The sequence below is a fragment of the Phaenicophaeus curvirostris genome, chromosome 9 (assembly GCF_032191515.1).
Source record: "Phaenicophaeus curvirostris isolate KB17595 chromosome 9, BPBGC_Pcur_1.0, whole genome shotgun sequence".
Classification (NCBI taxonomy): Eukaryota; Metazoa; Chordata; class Aves; order Cuculiformes; family Cuculidae; genus Phaenicophaeus; species Phaenicophaeus curvirostris.
The window spans coordinates 20,538,610-20,553,422 of NC_091400.1; the positions used below are offsets into that span (position 1 = coordinate 20,538,610).

General features: G+C 42.7%; 1 protein-coding gene across 2 annotated transcripts in view; it reads left to right on the forward strand.

The window, feature by feature from the left end:
* Positions 1–14,813, forward strand: part of ADK (adenosine kinase) — a 244,012-nt gene that overhangs the window by 189,733 nt on the left and 39,466 nt on the right. For both annotated transcript variants that reach the window (XM_069863580.1, XM_069863581.1), the window contains exon 8: positions 11,380–11,415. In XM_069863580.1, the coding sequence (XP_069719681.1) occupies positions 11,380–11,415 (36 nt within the window). The remainder of the gene's footprint in view (positions 1–11,379; positions 11,416–14,813) is intronic.

Consider the following 14,813-nt stretch of genomic DNA (forward strand, 5'->3'; position numbering starts at 1 on the left):
TGGAAGAGACCTTTATATGTCATCCAGTCGAACACTTTGTCAGGGGCAGGGACATCTTCAGCTCCATCAGGTTTCTCAGAGCCCCATCCAACCTGACCTCAAATGTTTCCAGGGATGGGGCATCCACCACCTCTCTGAAAAAACTGTGGCAGTGTTTTACTGCCCTCAGTGTAAACAATGTCTTCCTTATATCCAGTCTAAATGCACCCTCTTTTAGTTTAAAACCATTACCCCTTTTCCTGTCACAACAGGCCCGGCTAAGAAGTTTGCCCCTGTCATTCTTACAACCCTCCATTAAGTATTGAAAGGCCACAATAAAGTCACCCCAGAGCCAATCAATTACTTCTCCAAAAAGTTCCTTTTTTGATAAATCAATCTGCTGGGGTGTTTGCACTCTGTCATGAGGGAGAAGTCTTGTCATCGTATTGAGATAATAGGACAGTGTGGGGTACCGAATATTTATGGCCAGATTTAATGATTTTAAAGGAAGCAAATTATCACAGCTTGAGGGCAGCAGTAACTTACACAGTGACAACTTATACATGTTTTATGTACCTATTTACTTCAGTGTTCTCTACAAAAGTATAGTTACCATAGCAATGACCATGCCATTGCTAGTTCTGAAATACAGAACACCCATATGCCACCTGAACTGTGATTATTTTCTGCACAAGAACTGAAAGTAGAAGTTGAGAGTGTCACACACTTCTCTAAACAAACAGTAGCGTGTTGATTTACAAAACATTTTGTGGTGAGAAACAATTGGTGCAGGTGGATCTTGCGGCACAGGCATCCCTGGTATTGTAAATTCTCTACCACTAAGCTGAAAGAAATTCTTCAGTGGCTCCTGTCACCAGAGACTCCACTTGTATGTACTTAACCTTTGTTCCTTTGTGCCATATTGGTACTTACAGGCAATATTGCAAGAAAATAATGTGTGGTGTTCTCTGATTTTAAGTGTGAACTCATAAACAAAGCCATCCTTTGGCTATTTACAGCTTGTTAATGATATAGAAAATAACATCGCAAGAAGTGGCGAGTTTCTTCCTTGCTGCTGCTTCTACTTTAGAAATGGCAAATTTAGGAGGAGTTTAGGTAGTGACCTCGTGTACTTCAGGGTGCAGCTCACTGACACCAGTAGAACTGAGAATCCAAGTACTGGGTTTCCTACTTCAGTGTTAACCGTTTCTCCTCCTTACAGCTGAGTTATGTGTCCTCACATGTAGGCAGGGAGAGATAACCATTGCGAAGACAGACATTTGAAGAAAAACTGTCCGTGGGGCTGCAGCCTCAGTCCACATTTTCAGTCATTCTCCTTTACTAAAGATTCATCTACGCAGGAAAGTGAATATCAGCTGAGGTATCACATTATTTTAAGCACAACAGCTTTAACTTATACCTCTGTTGTGTCCATTTGTGGACAGTCTTATGCTGCAACAGGAGTGGTTTGTTCCTGTTTAACTTAGTTTGAAAATGTGTTTAGCTAAAGAGGAGCAGGGCACATGAATTATTTAACAAACATGTCAACACATGGAGCCAGCCCTCAGCAGTTCCATGGGAAGATGCAAAAGTAAAATCGATCCACGTTACTGCGCTGGTTGAGATCCTCTTCCTCGCATTGTGTGGCATCAGAAGGAATCTTGCTTTTTCTGGATAGGGCAGTGGATGTGGTTCTCTTAGGTGGTAAGTTCGTCTGAGTGAATTGTAGGGAAGAGGTAGGAAATTCCTTTACCTGGGAAGTTTGATCCAAGCTCTTGAACTAGAGGTAGAGACCAGATTGGTTCCGATTCCAGCATTATTTAACAGTGCCAGTGTTTGGACTCTGAATCTGATCAGAGGCCTCCGGAGGAAAATGAAGTCTCGGATTTGAAAGCAGGGAGTTTTCTTTCACAGCTTCCATGTTGACTGCAAATTGTGTAAAAGGATCAGAAAAGCCTTTTTTGTTGTGTTATAATTAGGAGTCATTAATAAGTCATTCTAACTACTTCAGTATTTATTTGAATTCTCTCTGTTCTCCTGTTTTTCTTTCTCAGAAAACAACCCTCAGTATTTTATGTTTATTTAGGCAGCAAGCAGAGTTTGGGAATAATTCTTCAAGGGCATAATTGTGCTCTTCAACCAGAGCTGTCTGTGCTGCCCCTGGCCGTGTACCCTGCAGAACCAGAGGGTTCCATTTGCTGGTGCAGGTGCTGTGTTTCAGGGATACCTTTGGCTGTGTGACTCTGCAGGAGTTGCTAGCTCGGGTGGCTCTGGAATCCCTGTGATGCTCCACTGCCCAATACAAACATGCCCAAAGACAGACGCTGTCTCCAACTCTTACAGACATCAGGCACGAGTCCCTGTATAAATACCAGAGAGCTCCGACAGTCACCTGTCTGTGGGAAGGGAACGCTCCAGCATCTTGGTGGAGTAGGACCACCCAGCTTCACGATGATGGGCAGGGATGGCAGGAAGCTCTCCAGAAAGCCCCCTCTCCGCAGCTGTGGGATGGATTAGGTCACTGTGTCTGTCTCTCCGCTTTTACCACATACTGCTTTCGTAGTCGAGTGTGTTTGTTCCAGCTGTGATGTGATAAAGTACAACTCCATTTACACCTACAGGAATAGCCTGGCCAGAGTGGGTTTTATCATCACTGGCAAATGCACTCAACATGAAAGCACATGCGTCTTGTACATGGCTGGAGGTTGAACATACATTCAGGTTTGCTGGCACCGGACCAGACATAGGAAGAAATCTGCCTCGATTTCTGGGTGAGGGCTGTCTTTCTCCTGCTAAAATCTGGCCTCCAGTTCTTGTCCTTTAGCTCCTCAAGTATTGTTTTTCTTTCCCTGTCCTTTCACTGGTGCAGCCGCCCGGTCTGGGGTGGATTCCATGTGTGTGATGCTCAGCACATGCTGCTTTGCTGCCAGGAGCAAAGGACTTCAGTTTTTGTCACATGAAAAGAAACTTGCTGGTACAGTACATTACTAAATGCTAGGGCCTGATTTCATGGAATCAGAACACTGCAGGGGAATCTGGCAGGGAAGATGTGTTTATGTAACTGAATGGAGTGTTGCAACTGCCATCACTCAGTTCCCTTGGCTGCAGCCAGCGAGCTGTGAGAGAAAAACAATCCAAACTGACATCTTCAGGCACGGAGGGCAGCTCTGATTGCATACAAATAATTAATAAGAATTAACTGCGATATTATCAGAAAATACACATACCATTCATTTTCTTACATGATCCTCTATGCCAGGCTCACTGATAGGGACAGAAGCACCCCAGGCTTTTGCACTTCGATTTGCAGTACATATAATTTGGGTGTCTTCAGCACATCCTGATATCCCAGGGAGATCCATGACAAAAGAGTAATTGCACATAATGTAAAGAAGGTTTGCATTAGTTGGCTCTTGTACTGAGAATCCTTTTCCAAGTCCAGATGTGCGATGTGTAAATGTTAGGAGAACAGAGTCTTTATGAAGGAGCTTTATCAAACGCCACTAGTCTTCCAGCAAAACGGAGAAAATATAAATTAGAGCTCAAGACCTTGGTCAAATCTGGAACATAAAATTTTATGGTTATATTTAATGTTCCATATGTGCTTTGGGCAAGTGCCATGTTTGTAAAGAGCTGCTTCAATATTATTTTTAAGAAGTGACACTTTTAGCACAGTATCCTATGCAAACTGTTCACTGCTCACCACGTGAGCCAGACAGGCTCCACATAAACTGTGCTCATGGACTAAACCAAAGATCTAAATGCCTTTTAGAGCACGCCGGTTTTCAAAACATGGCACAGTAGATGACCTGTGTGATTTTTCAAAGCGTAATTCAGTACAGTTGATAAATGAGACTGGAAGAGGAGAATGTATGATACAGAAATCTGACAAGAGATGAGGAATTAGGAAGATGCATACCTGGTTGCTGGTGCTGAATATCTGCTCTAGTTGCTTGTTTAGAACATCATTAGATTCTACTATATTATACAAGCACTACATTCCTCCTAGCTCCTTTAGGGATGGCAAACGTCAGACCAAGGAGATTGTACAACTCTGCCACTTGTCAGAGGTCCTAGCCTATTTCTTTTGTCATTTCCCTCAGTCCCTAAAGAGCTGTCTTCTCCAAAAGCTCTCAGTGCAGCATCTGGCGTGCTGTTACTGCCACCACTTCTGCTCTGATCGGGTAGCACTACTGGTTTAGAACGTTCCCATTCATTTGCTGTCTGGTATTTGGCCAAAAATTGATTACTAATATAAGAGGAAGAAGTAGATTTTCAAGAACCCAAATCGGGATGCACTCTGAACCAGAGAACAGCCTTGCTTCGACCCTACAGCTTTTGCATTAAATGGCAGAAGCGCAGCATCCTGGAAGAGATCACAGGAATGCTTTGTGTTGGGAAGCGTAAGGTGAGCTAAGGAGATTGAAATAACTTTGGTTATATTTAAACACAAATACAATGCTGCAGGCAGAGAAAAATAAAATATTATTTACACTTGTAATCACTTGGAAGGTGTAAGAAATCTGTAGTGAATGGCTTGAGCCGGTACATCGCTAAAAATAACCTGTCCAGAACTGAGTTACTGCTACTATCGCTATGGCTACTCATTGCAGCCACAGAGTAATTTGCAGTTTTGCATTTGTCAGGTAGTAAATTAAGAAATGTATCAGGTACAATTCCAGGTTCATTTGCAGTATGCTAACCTGTACTAAGGATGCAGTAATGGTTAACAAATATATAAATGTATGTGAAAATAGAATGCCAGTCTGTTATCTCAGTAATTAAAAAATAGTTGTGAGACAAATCCTAAAATAAATGTAATGTTTTAGAGGCACAGAAATGGAGGTTAATATGGGAGCTGTTCTGAGGTACAGGTGAGGATTACAAACTGTTCTCTGAGTCTGGGAACGTGTACGTGCTGTGGTCAGAGATGGTAAAGGTTTTGTATGCTTAGGCACAGAATTCGTAAGACATTGTTTCTTGAAAACTTTAATACATTGTTACGATCCCTTAGAATATACAACTGGTGCCACTGTGAGAGCGTCTAAATCTCTTACAGAGATTTGCCCTTGGAAAAAGAACGCAGATGAAACTCCAAGTTCTCATAGAATCATAGAATAACCAGGTTGGAAGAGACCCACCGGATCATCGAATCAGACCATTCCTATCAAACACTAAACCATGCCCCTCAGCACCTCGTCCACCCGTGCCTTAAACACCTCCAGGGAAGGTGACTCAACCACCTCCCTGGGCAGCCTGTTCCAGTGCCCAGTGACCCTTTCTGTGAAAAATTTTTTCCTAATGTCCAGCCTAAACCTCCCCTGGCGGAGCTTGAGGCCATTCCCTCTTGTCCTGTCCCCTGTCACTTGGGAGAAGAGGCCAGCACCCTCTCTCTACAACCTCCTTTCAGGTAGTTATAGAGAGCAATGAGGTCTCCCCTCAGCCTCCTCTTCTCCAGGCTAAACACCCCCAGCTCTCTCAGCCGCTCCTCATAAGGCCTGTTCTCCAGCCCCCTCACCAGCTTCGTTGCTATTCACTGGACTCCCTCCAGAGCCTCAACATCCTTCTTGTGGTGAGGGGCCCAGAAGTGAACACAGGATTCGAGGAGCGGTCTCACCAGTGCCGAGCACAGAGGGAGAATAACCTCCCTGGACCTGCTGGTCACGCCGTTTCTGATACTAGCCAAGATGCCATTGGCCTTCTTGGCCACCTGGGCACACTGCTGGCTCATGTTCAGTCGGCTGTCAACCAACACCCCCAGGTCCCTCTCCTCCAAATACAGACAAAATCTTTCATTGCTCTTCTGTGTGGACTGAGTCCAGATTTTACTTTTCAACTTGGCTTTAAAAGTGATCTGTGTGGATTTACGAACTGAAGAACAACCGTACATAGCAAATTGTACAACAGCCTCGATCATTACACTGTAAGGAAAATGTACTCGCACTTCAATATTTTATAGCTAGTGAATGTATCAAATTATGGTTTAAAGAGAGAAGATATAATATTTCATGGTGACTGTATTAACAAGGTAAATAGAAGAAGAGGCTCAAGAAGAAGAGGCTTAGAGTGATCTTATCAATGCAGAGAAATGAGAGGTAGCAAATCAGGTGGGGCCAGGCTATTTACAGTGCTGTCCAGTGACAGGACAAGAGGCAACAGACACAATTTCGACTACAGGAAATTTCTGCTTAAGCTAAAGAAGAAACCTTTCCTGTGAGGGTGGTCAAATGCTGGGACAGGTTTCCCAGAGAGGCTGGGGAGTCTCCATCTTTGGAGGTTTTCAGTGGTCCTGGGCAACCTGCTCAAGCTGACCATGCTTGAGGGGTGGGGTTGGATGAGATGATCTTCAGAGACCCCTTCCAACCTCAACCACTCTGTATTTTGTAATACCTCTGTAAGACATGTTGGAATTTGTGATCCCTCTGATTTCATTCCTTAACTTTTCTTTCAGTCTCTGTTCTGGCGTAGCCTGCAGCTCAGGTTCGGGTTGGCTTCTCTTAGAAAAGGAACAAATATCCAAACCCCACTCATCCTCAGACACTTACTGGTCAGGAGTAGGGAAATTCTAACTTCCATTGATTTAAAAACAGTGATGCAACAAGTTAGCAACTTGTCCAAGATCAAAAATAGTGCCTTAGTTCCCTCTGGAATTAGAGCTCCTGTTCTTCAGTCGGGAGCATGGTGACCCACCTGTGGTCAGGCTGAAATGTTGTTTTTCTGTGCTGTGACCATGTTCTGAGAGAGAGCCCTAGTACAGACAGAACTGGATTTTTCCTTCTGTAAAGCAACTGCAGAAGCTGAAAGTGAAAATACAAGGAAAAAAAAATGTGCCTTGACAATTCGTATCTTGAACACAGATAAATGCATCATCAAATAAGTATTAAATAGCCCCACAAACTCCAGAAAGAACCTTTAGGTCAGCTGGGTTCAAACTTAATCTGAAGAGTAAAATGTGTAATATTAAGATCGGTTAAAAGTGAGTGTTATTGCCAGAGGTCAAAGGGAGCAATTTTGTTTTCCTGCAGGAGTTAATGAGCAGTGCCAGCCCAGCACATGAGCAGAACTATGCGCTGATTGCTCTTTGCAGGGTTCCCAGTAGCGTAGCCACGGTTATAACTCTGAATGGCTGTGCACGACATCACCCCAAACACAGCGTACAAACCAACTCAGTGTCACCACTGAAAATGTGTTAGTTAATCTATCAGCTGGACTGGATACAAGTTCTGCTGCATCCCAGCGCTTCAGCACACAGTCTGATTATTCTCTTCATCTGAAATTGCTGGATGAGAATATCTTGTCAGGGAATTCAGGTGAGTCTGAGTGTCTGCAGTCATGGAAGGCCTTGTTGAAAAGGGCACAGTCTTTTGTTTCTGTTTGTCATCCTTCAGCCAGAGTTAATGCTGAGAGCATCTAGTAAGCAGCATTAGCAACCAAAAGAGCCCACACATCTTTTTGGTTTTTTAGATATGTATAAAACTTTTCTAGTTGCTAAATTAATTTTAAAGTATTTGTTTTCATTTTTATTGTATTTTCCTCATTCAGTCATGATAAAGGATGGGGTCTTTCTTCTCTCCCTCTTCCCCCTGCTCATGGCACATCTATTCCCAAGATAGAGACAGACGTGTTCCTGTAGAGAGGTGGTATGAGAAAGTGTAGTTCACTAATTTGGTGCTTATAGTATGTGAGGAGAAAGAACTACACAGAGTCAGAGATAGTTCACTGTCTTTGAGAGCAAAGAAAAGAAATAGAAAAAGGTTAAAATCACATTCTCCTGAGTCCTGGATGCCTTTATAAATGGTCATTTGTTAATAAAGACAAACGAGCTTGTATTGCATTTACCCAGTGAACTGTGTTAATAGTTGACCTTAAAGTAATGCCTGTCTAAATCAGACTAATTTTGGCAATACATGATTCTAAAGGCTGTTCGATGCAACTGCATGGGCTTTATGTTCATCCGCATGAATTAGTCTTACCCCAGCATGCGTGTTGTTACCATTTTAGCTATAATTTGATCAAGTCATCATAAAACCTTGCTACCATCAAAAAAAATCGGGATGCGTTGATAATATTTAGTATACAGTGTGCCTTCTGTGTGTTCTGGCAAACTGAATGGACCATTATTGACATTGAGCCATCTCAACTTCATAAAGTGCTTCTAACACAGGAGCCTAACGAATGCTCCCGGGAATGCTGATGCTAATGGGTTCTGTGTTGGCAGAGTTTGTTTCTGTTTACTTATAAACAAATAGTTTGTGTTGCTGGTAATAAAAGGGCTCAGAATTTTAACAAGTCCTGTTGCAATTAGCCCCGGTGTACGTTACAGACAGCTCCATTTACTGAGTGCTGGGACTCCAAGAGCAAGGAAATATGTGCAAGAATGGAAATGGCTTTCAGCTAGCCAGCAAGTTCTAACACGGCAGCAAGGGCAGTACTGACGGATGTTGTCTTTTTTATTGTTATCTCTTTAATTTATCTCGCTTTCCTGTGTGAACTGCTCACCATTGTGCAAGGCGAGGGTGTGGGTTAACTTTGGTGACACCGTGTCGCTCCCATTAAGCTGTACACAGGATTTTTTTCACTGTAACTGTACTTTGGAGGTTTTTTCCCCTTCCCTAAACTGAGCCAAATAGTGTTTCATAACTAAAAACCAATCCCGTTTCTGCTTTAGGTGGTATGGCAATAAATTCGCTGTCGCAGTTAGTAAAAAGATTATATAGGAAAAGGAGCGTGAGGTTTTAATGTGTTTAGTATGAAAGGTGTGGGAGAGGGGTTTATGGAATGAGATGTTCTGTGGTAAGCAGTAATGGAAAATCACTCCAAAAATGCTGAGCTGGAGTAATGAATGAGTAATGTCTAAAGTTTATCAGAACTGAAAGAGCTCCTGACTTGAAATGAAGCCTCCTCAGAAAATTCTGCTCTGTGGCTGCTTTGCTCTGCTGTTGTCACACGTCACGCATGGATGGAAATGCTGCATTCTCTGGGGAGCGGAAAAGCTGCTGTGCAGGTTGTTTATATCCTTAATCCCTCCTTCTTCATGATTCCCAGTGTCAGATGTAAAATGGAAAGCCTGTAAATATGGTGATTATCATACTGATGATCACCTGCATCCGGGAACGCCCTGGCTGGCTGGGTAGCCCGCGCAGTCTCCACATGTTCCAGCCACTCGCGTTTTCCCCTGACTGCTTTATTAGAGCCTGAACGCAGCGTGAGGTGCCCTGGGGCTGCACAGATGGGCTCTGCTTGTTTCCTGTCCGCACCGCTATCGTGAATGGATCCTAAAAGGTTCTCATCGCTTTTATCTGGTTAATTTGCTTTGAACTGGCCCCAGCATTCGGGGCCAGCCTCACGTTTCTCACCGCTCTGCAAACACCAAACCATAGTCTCCAGACGCGTGTTTTGAGCTTTGTTATCTCTTTTACTGGAAAGGCCGTAAAGGGCTGTAATTCTGTGAGAGGCTGGTTCTTAGGCTGCAGGCACAGCCCTCACTGACAGAAGCTGCTCCAGGGTTGTTCTGAGGTTCGGTTGAGAGGAGAGAAGAGAATTAAGATCGCTGTTGTTCTTTGGCGTGTTCCGACAACCTGAGATTAGAGGTCAACTGCAGGAAAATCTATGGTTGTGCGCTTGCTACCATTACTCATGTCGCTGGGCAGCAGACCAGGCTAAGAGATGAGGCTCTAAAGGGAAGATCCAAGGATGAGGCACTTTTTAACAAATGTGCAATCATTTATCCTGTCCTGAGGAAGGGCCAGATCTCTGGAACCACATGTGCTGTGCATGGGTGCCTCACACAGAAAATTAAGATGGATTCTCTGAGTCTGCCCCATAAGGAAACCCTACTTAATGGGGATAGTTTTTATTTTACAGATGTGAGAACATACTGGTGTCCAGTTTCCTGGCCAAACAATAGTTTAACACAGATGTTAATGTCCTGCTGCACTGGGACATTAAAGAAATCCCCTTAGGACAGATCAGTGTAACCTCTGATTTCAATTGCACGACCAAAAACCTGAGGTTAAGGAACTAACTCGGCTACACTACAGCATGTTTTTGTCCATTTTCTTATTCTCTGCCCCATTATCACTCCCTTATTTCTCTTACTGTTGTTTGTTTTAATGCGTCCCAGTCCCATTTGACGGGGTTTGCTGTTCATTGTGAGTGCATTGCTTCAGAGTGGAAGCTCTCAGGCTCCTTTTTTCATATGAGCATGGGCTTTGTTAATCACATGCTAGTTTAGGAAAACACTGCATGATATCTTTGAACCCTACGCTCCTTCTTGACAGCCCAGCTAGCAAATGTCACTGCCTGTGTGATGTACGAGAAGGAATTCAATTGTAAGTAAATTGTCAAAGTGGCTAACCTTGCCCGCACCCAATTGTCAGGACCATGAGTCAGTTTTTCTGTCAACATCAGCTTGGGCTAACCCGGGCAGCCTTGTATTTTGCAGGGAAGCAGCCTGAGGAGCTGTGCTTTTCAGCTTATCACATTTTATTAACCTCAACTTACTGTTGTTGCAATCAATTGTACCCACTTCAAATCCTTACATTGTCCCCACGCTGGCAGATCATACCCACAAGTGTGTGTTTTCTGCAGCACCAGAACAGTCGTGGGGAGCCTGTTTAGTCGGCTCAGCTCCGCATTTTGGCCCCAGACTCATCTCTCTGTTAGTATCACTTGGCAAAGATGACCTGGAACAATGCGAGTTAAACAGAAAGACTTGGAGGGTTTCTGCCACATTTGCAATGTTAAGGTATAAAGCAAGGAAGAAACATTGCTATTGTCTTCTCTCTCCTTGCTTTGATTTCAAAACACATTTTAATTGCTCCCATTAATATAAATAAGAAATGAGGACATTCTGATACCCTGATGTTTCCTCTGTTCTTTCAGGAAGAGAACATAGTTAAATTGCCTAAAGCAGTGATTAAGACATCAGAGTATTTTAAAATGCTCATCTGATTCCACCACAAGGGCTTGAACACATTTTGTGATCCTGTTTGTTTAATGTGCTGGAGATGACAAATGGTTTTTAAACAGCATGATAACCTGTATCCTGTGAAGTGCCGTACATAAATGGTACAAGTTCCATTAAAAACATGTCTGAGGGATGTGGGTCTGGGTTTGAAGCAGTGGTTTCCTAGTCCAAATCCAACCTCCAGAAGTAACTTTCTTTGCCTGGAAAATGAAAATGGTACCTTTTTAATGTGTCAGTGTGTTGACTTTGTGCTGTTATTGGGCTGAGGGAAGGAGGGGAAGGTTTTGGTGCGACTATCAGAACTGAACAACTGCATATGTGTATATTGAGATAACGGTGTAAAAGGCAAACTGGCTGCCTGAGTTCCAGAATGTGTTATTCCTTCATTATCTGGCACTTTATAATTAACTGTTCTTTTTTTATGATTTCAGGAAGCTGCCACTTTTGCTAGAGAGCAAGGCTTTGAGGTGAGTTAACCCACAATTGCACGCTAAACAGATCCTAAAGGGTTTTTTTTCTCACTGATAATGAAGTTCTTTTGGACAATGATTGATGTGCTATTATACTCTCCAAGCCTCGCAGCGGTTGCCATGGAAACTTGGCAGTCGTCATGGTTTCTTTGTTCTGCCAGCTCAGTGTTATGACGCACTCTGCTAGGTCTGCACCCAACATCGCCTACAGATGTTATTTATTGAATTTTGAAAAGCCTCTTGGGAAGCCGAGAGGTTGGGCACGGTTTCAAGCTGCCTCTGCAGATATGGGACCTGTCAGTTTGCTCCGTTAAAAAGCTCCCTCATTAGCTGCATTACACTCCACAAGGATGCGCGGCCGAGGCGGCAGCAAAGCAAGGCTCAGCAGTGAAACACAACACTGCTTCGATAGCTTAAACCCTGCCATATGCGGATTATCAGTATGCAAATGGAGTGTAGAAAGGTTGTATATAATGTGTTAGTTACTGATTAATGTAAACCAGGCCTCTACAAACAGCGCCTTTTAGAACGGGGGGCGTAAAACTTGTGTTTCAAAACAGACTTGGGTTGGTGTTTTCCATCTGTGCTCAAAAAATGTATGATCTTCTACTTTCCCAAAGTAAACACTGTTGATTTTACAGTGGTTTGCAGAGCTTTTGATTTCATCTTCTTGAGGGATTTATTTGAACGGTGTCTCCCATTGGCTGCGTTCAGATAACTTAATCCGGAGAGCTCCCAGCTATTGGTCTCCAGTGCTGAATTCAAACAGGCAGGCTTTAAATACTATAATTAATGTGACAGCGGTGGTGCTAATTTTGCAGATAGTAAGTGATCCTACTGAAATCTGAATTGCAGAACTGAACACACATAAATCCTGTTACGTGTTTTTTCACTGGAACCAGACCCACTGTAATTGATTTGTTTGCAGTGTAAAGGACAGGACTTTGACTGCTCCACACCCATTCTGCATAAGTAAGAGAAACCGCGCAATTCAAACCACATCGCTTTCAGGATGTGCCATGTTGAATGTGGATGGGGGCATGTCAAAAAAGAGGGCAAGCCTGACAGCTTTTGTTCCACAATTTAGATTTCTTTAGAACCAGCAGGTACATCAGTGCCGTCAGTGCTTTAAGTATTAAACCTGTGGGCTGACGCATTTTGGTTTATGTTTCCCAAATCCACGTGGCTGCTTTGTAGAAGTCAAGACTTTTTATCACTGCCAATTTTCACTTGTATAATCTGTATTGTTAGCATAAAAATGCACTTTGGGTTTATTCTATCAAATGAATGACTTTCACAGATGCTTCCAAATATAATATGCAGCATAACGAATGATGGGTACCCTCTGGTAGCAAGACAATAAACCAGAAAGGAAGTAGTGTATTAAGTCTACTCGTTCTATATTGTTATTGCCCCCTTGAGCCAAAGACTCTGAACATGCCTGGTTTAAATTCAGTTCCAGTGACAAACTGCTGTTGCTGGTGCCTGCTAACTACCATCATATTAACCTTTCCATTAGTGCTGGCTTAGAGATTCTCGCACAGTCCCCTCTGAACATCCTAAATCTGCCACGTTTGATTACAGCGTATCAGTAAAGCGCACAATGATTATGATGTTAGCTCTTATTACCCCCTTGCTTGGCAACAGCTCACGTCCAGTTTACTGACAGAGATGTGTAAAACTTGATAAGTGTCCACAGTCTTGGTTTCCCATTGTACTGTGGAGGCAAAAAATAAACCAAACAACACGCTACTAATAAAGTAACTTAGGAAAAACTTGAAGAGCTTTAATTAGCCCTTCAATTAAAAACAATAACAATTTCCAACACCTCTTAAAAGCTTGTAAAATGGATTCTGTGATTTATGTTGAGAATAGGTGAAACACAGAAAAGGAAATGACTGCAGTGGCCAGAGCAAAAATCAAGAGACTGTTTTATCACAGAAGAGATGAAAAGTTGCTGGTCGCTGAATTGGAACAGCAGCCTGGAATTCTGTTTGTTAGCAAAAATCATCAGAACTCTTAGTTAGCATGGAGAATCAGGTGTGACTAGTGCTTTTTTGTCTTTTTGTTTAATCATCTGCTTTTCTGCCTCCTAGTAATTTCAACAGTTTGTGTGGACTGAAAACATCAGTTAAATATGGGCTAAGGATACGTGAAACAGTTCGGGGTTAATAAGAAGGGCAATCAAGTCAACTGCAGGAAAAATTAACCTTGAGGAGATCAAATCTTGTCATAGGCAGGAGACGGGACTTCTATGACACAAACCTGTTCTTTGTAAGGGCAACCATGTTCAAAGGAATTTTTATTTTATGCTTCAGCTTCCCAAGAGTTCATTTGCCATTGTACTTTGCTGAAATCCAAGGTATTTTCATAAAGTCAATCACAATATTCAAAGACCATTGTTACATTCATTCTCTCTCCTGCCCAACACTTATCTGGAATAATCAAAAGCAGAACATTACCTCTGATGTGATCTCTTCCTGGAGCGCATCATTGTTTTCTGGTTTGTGGATTTCATGTTCTATAACATTTTGAACTATTAAATCAGCAGTAAGTTCACTGTTTCTGAAGAGAACATTCAGGTTGTCTGTTGCAGTCACCACAGTAATAGATTAGGATAGTCACCATTTTTACCCTGGGCAAGCTCTTGGAATTGCCTCCCCTTGAAGTGGCAGAATGACTGTCAGGATATTTTAACTGGCTGATTGTTATGTGTTTCAAATAACAAAACTGCTGGAACAAAAGTTTATGAGATTTTGTTTCTTCAAACTGGGAACTTGTGTTTTTCCGAGTAGGAATTAGGAAAGCATTATCCTGCTTTGACATAAAACATAGGCTTCAATTCTGCCTGTAAGCCTGGCCATTTTCTCCTATTAGAAGTTCCCCATTTTCTTTTTAACGTTTAAATGCATGTAAATAGACTGCACAAATATCTTCCAGCTCTTTGATTTCCTTGTCTTCTTTGCCCCACTGTAAATGTGCTTCATAAAGTCACCAGTAGCCACTGCCTACTTAGCAACAACCAAACACCTCTCTCTCTCATGTGTCCTTTGATCTCCTCAATGCTTTATTGCATTTTCTAGTCCACGGATCTCTTAATTATCAAGGCCTGAAGTAGTTCAGAATTCAAATGAGCACTCAGGAGCCTGCATATCCCTGAGCTGGAGAGCTGTGATTCCCCATCCATCCCTATCCAGCAGCTTGTGCCACCAGCTGGTACCTGCTATTCACAAACTTCTTACAAAGACATCTCCAAACACAAGAGCAGCAATTTAAATTGTTTTTCTCTGGCATCTTTAAGGGACTCCTCGCCTATGGAGAGTTCAGGGTGAGATGGCCCCTGTTTTCCTGATCTCAGGCCACGCAGAGGGCTCAATGTTCTTCCTTCCCTTTTG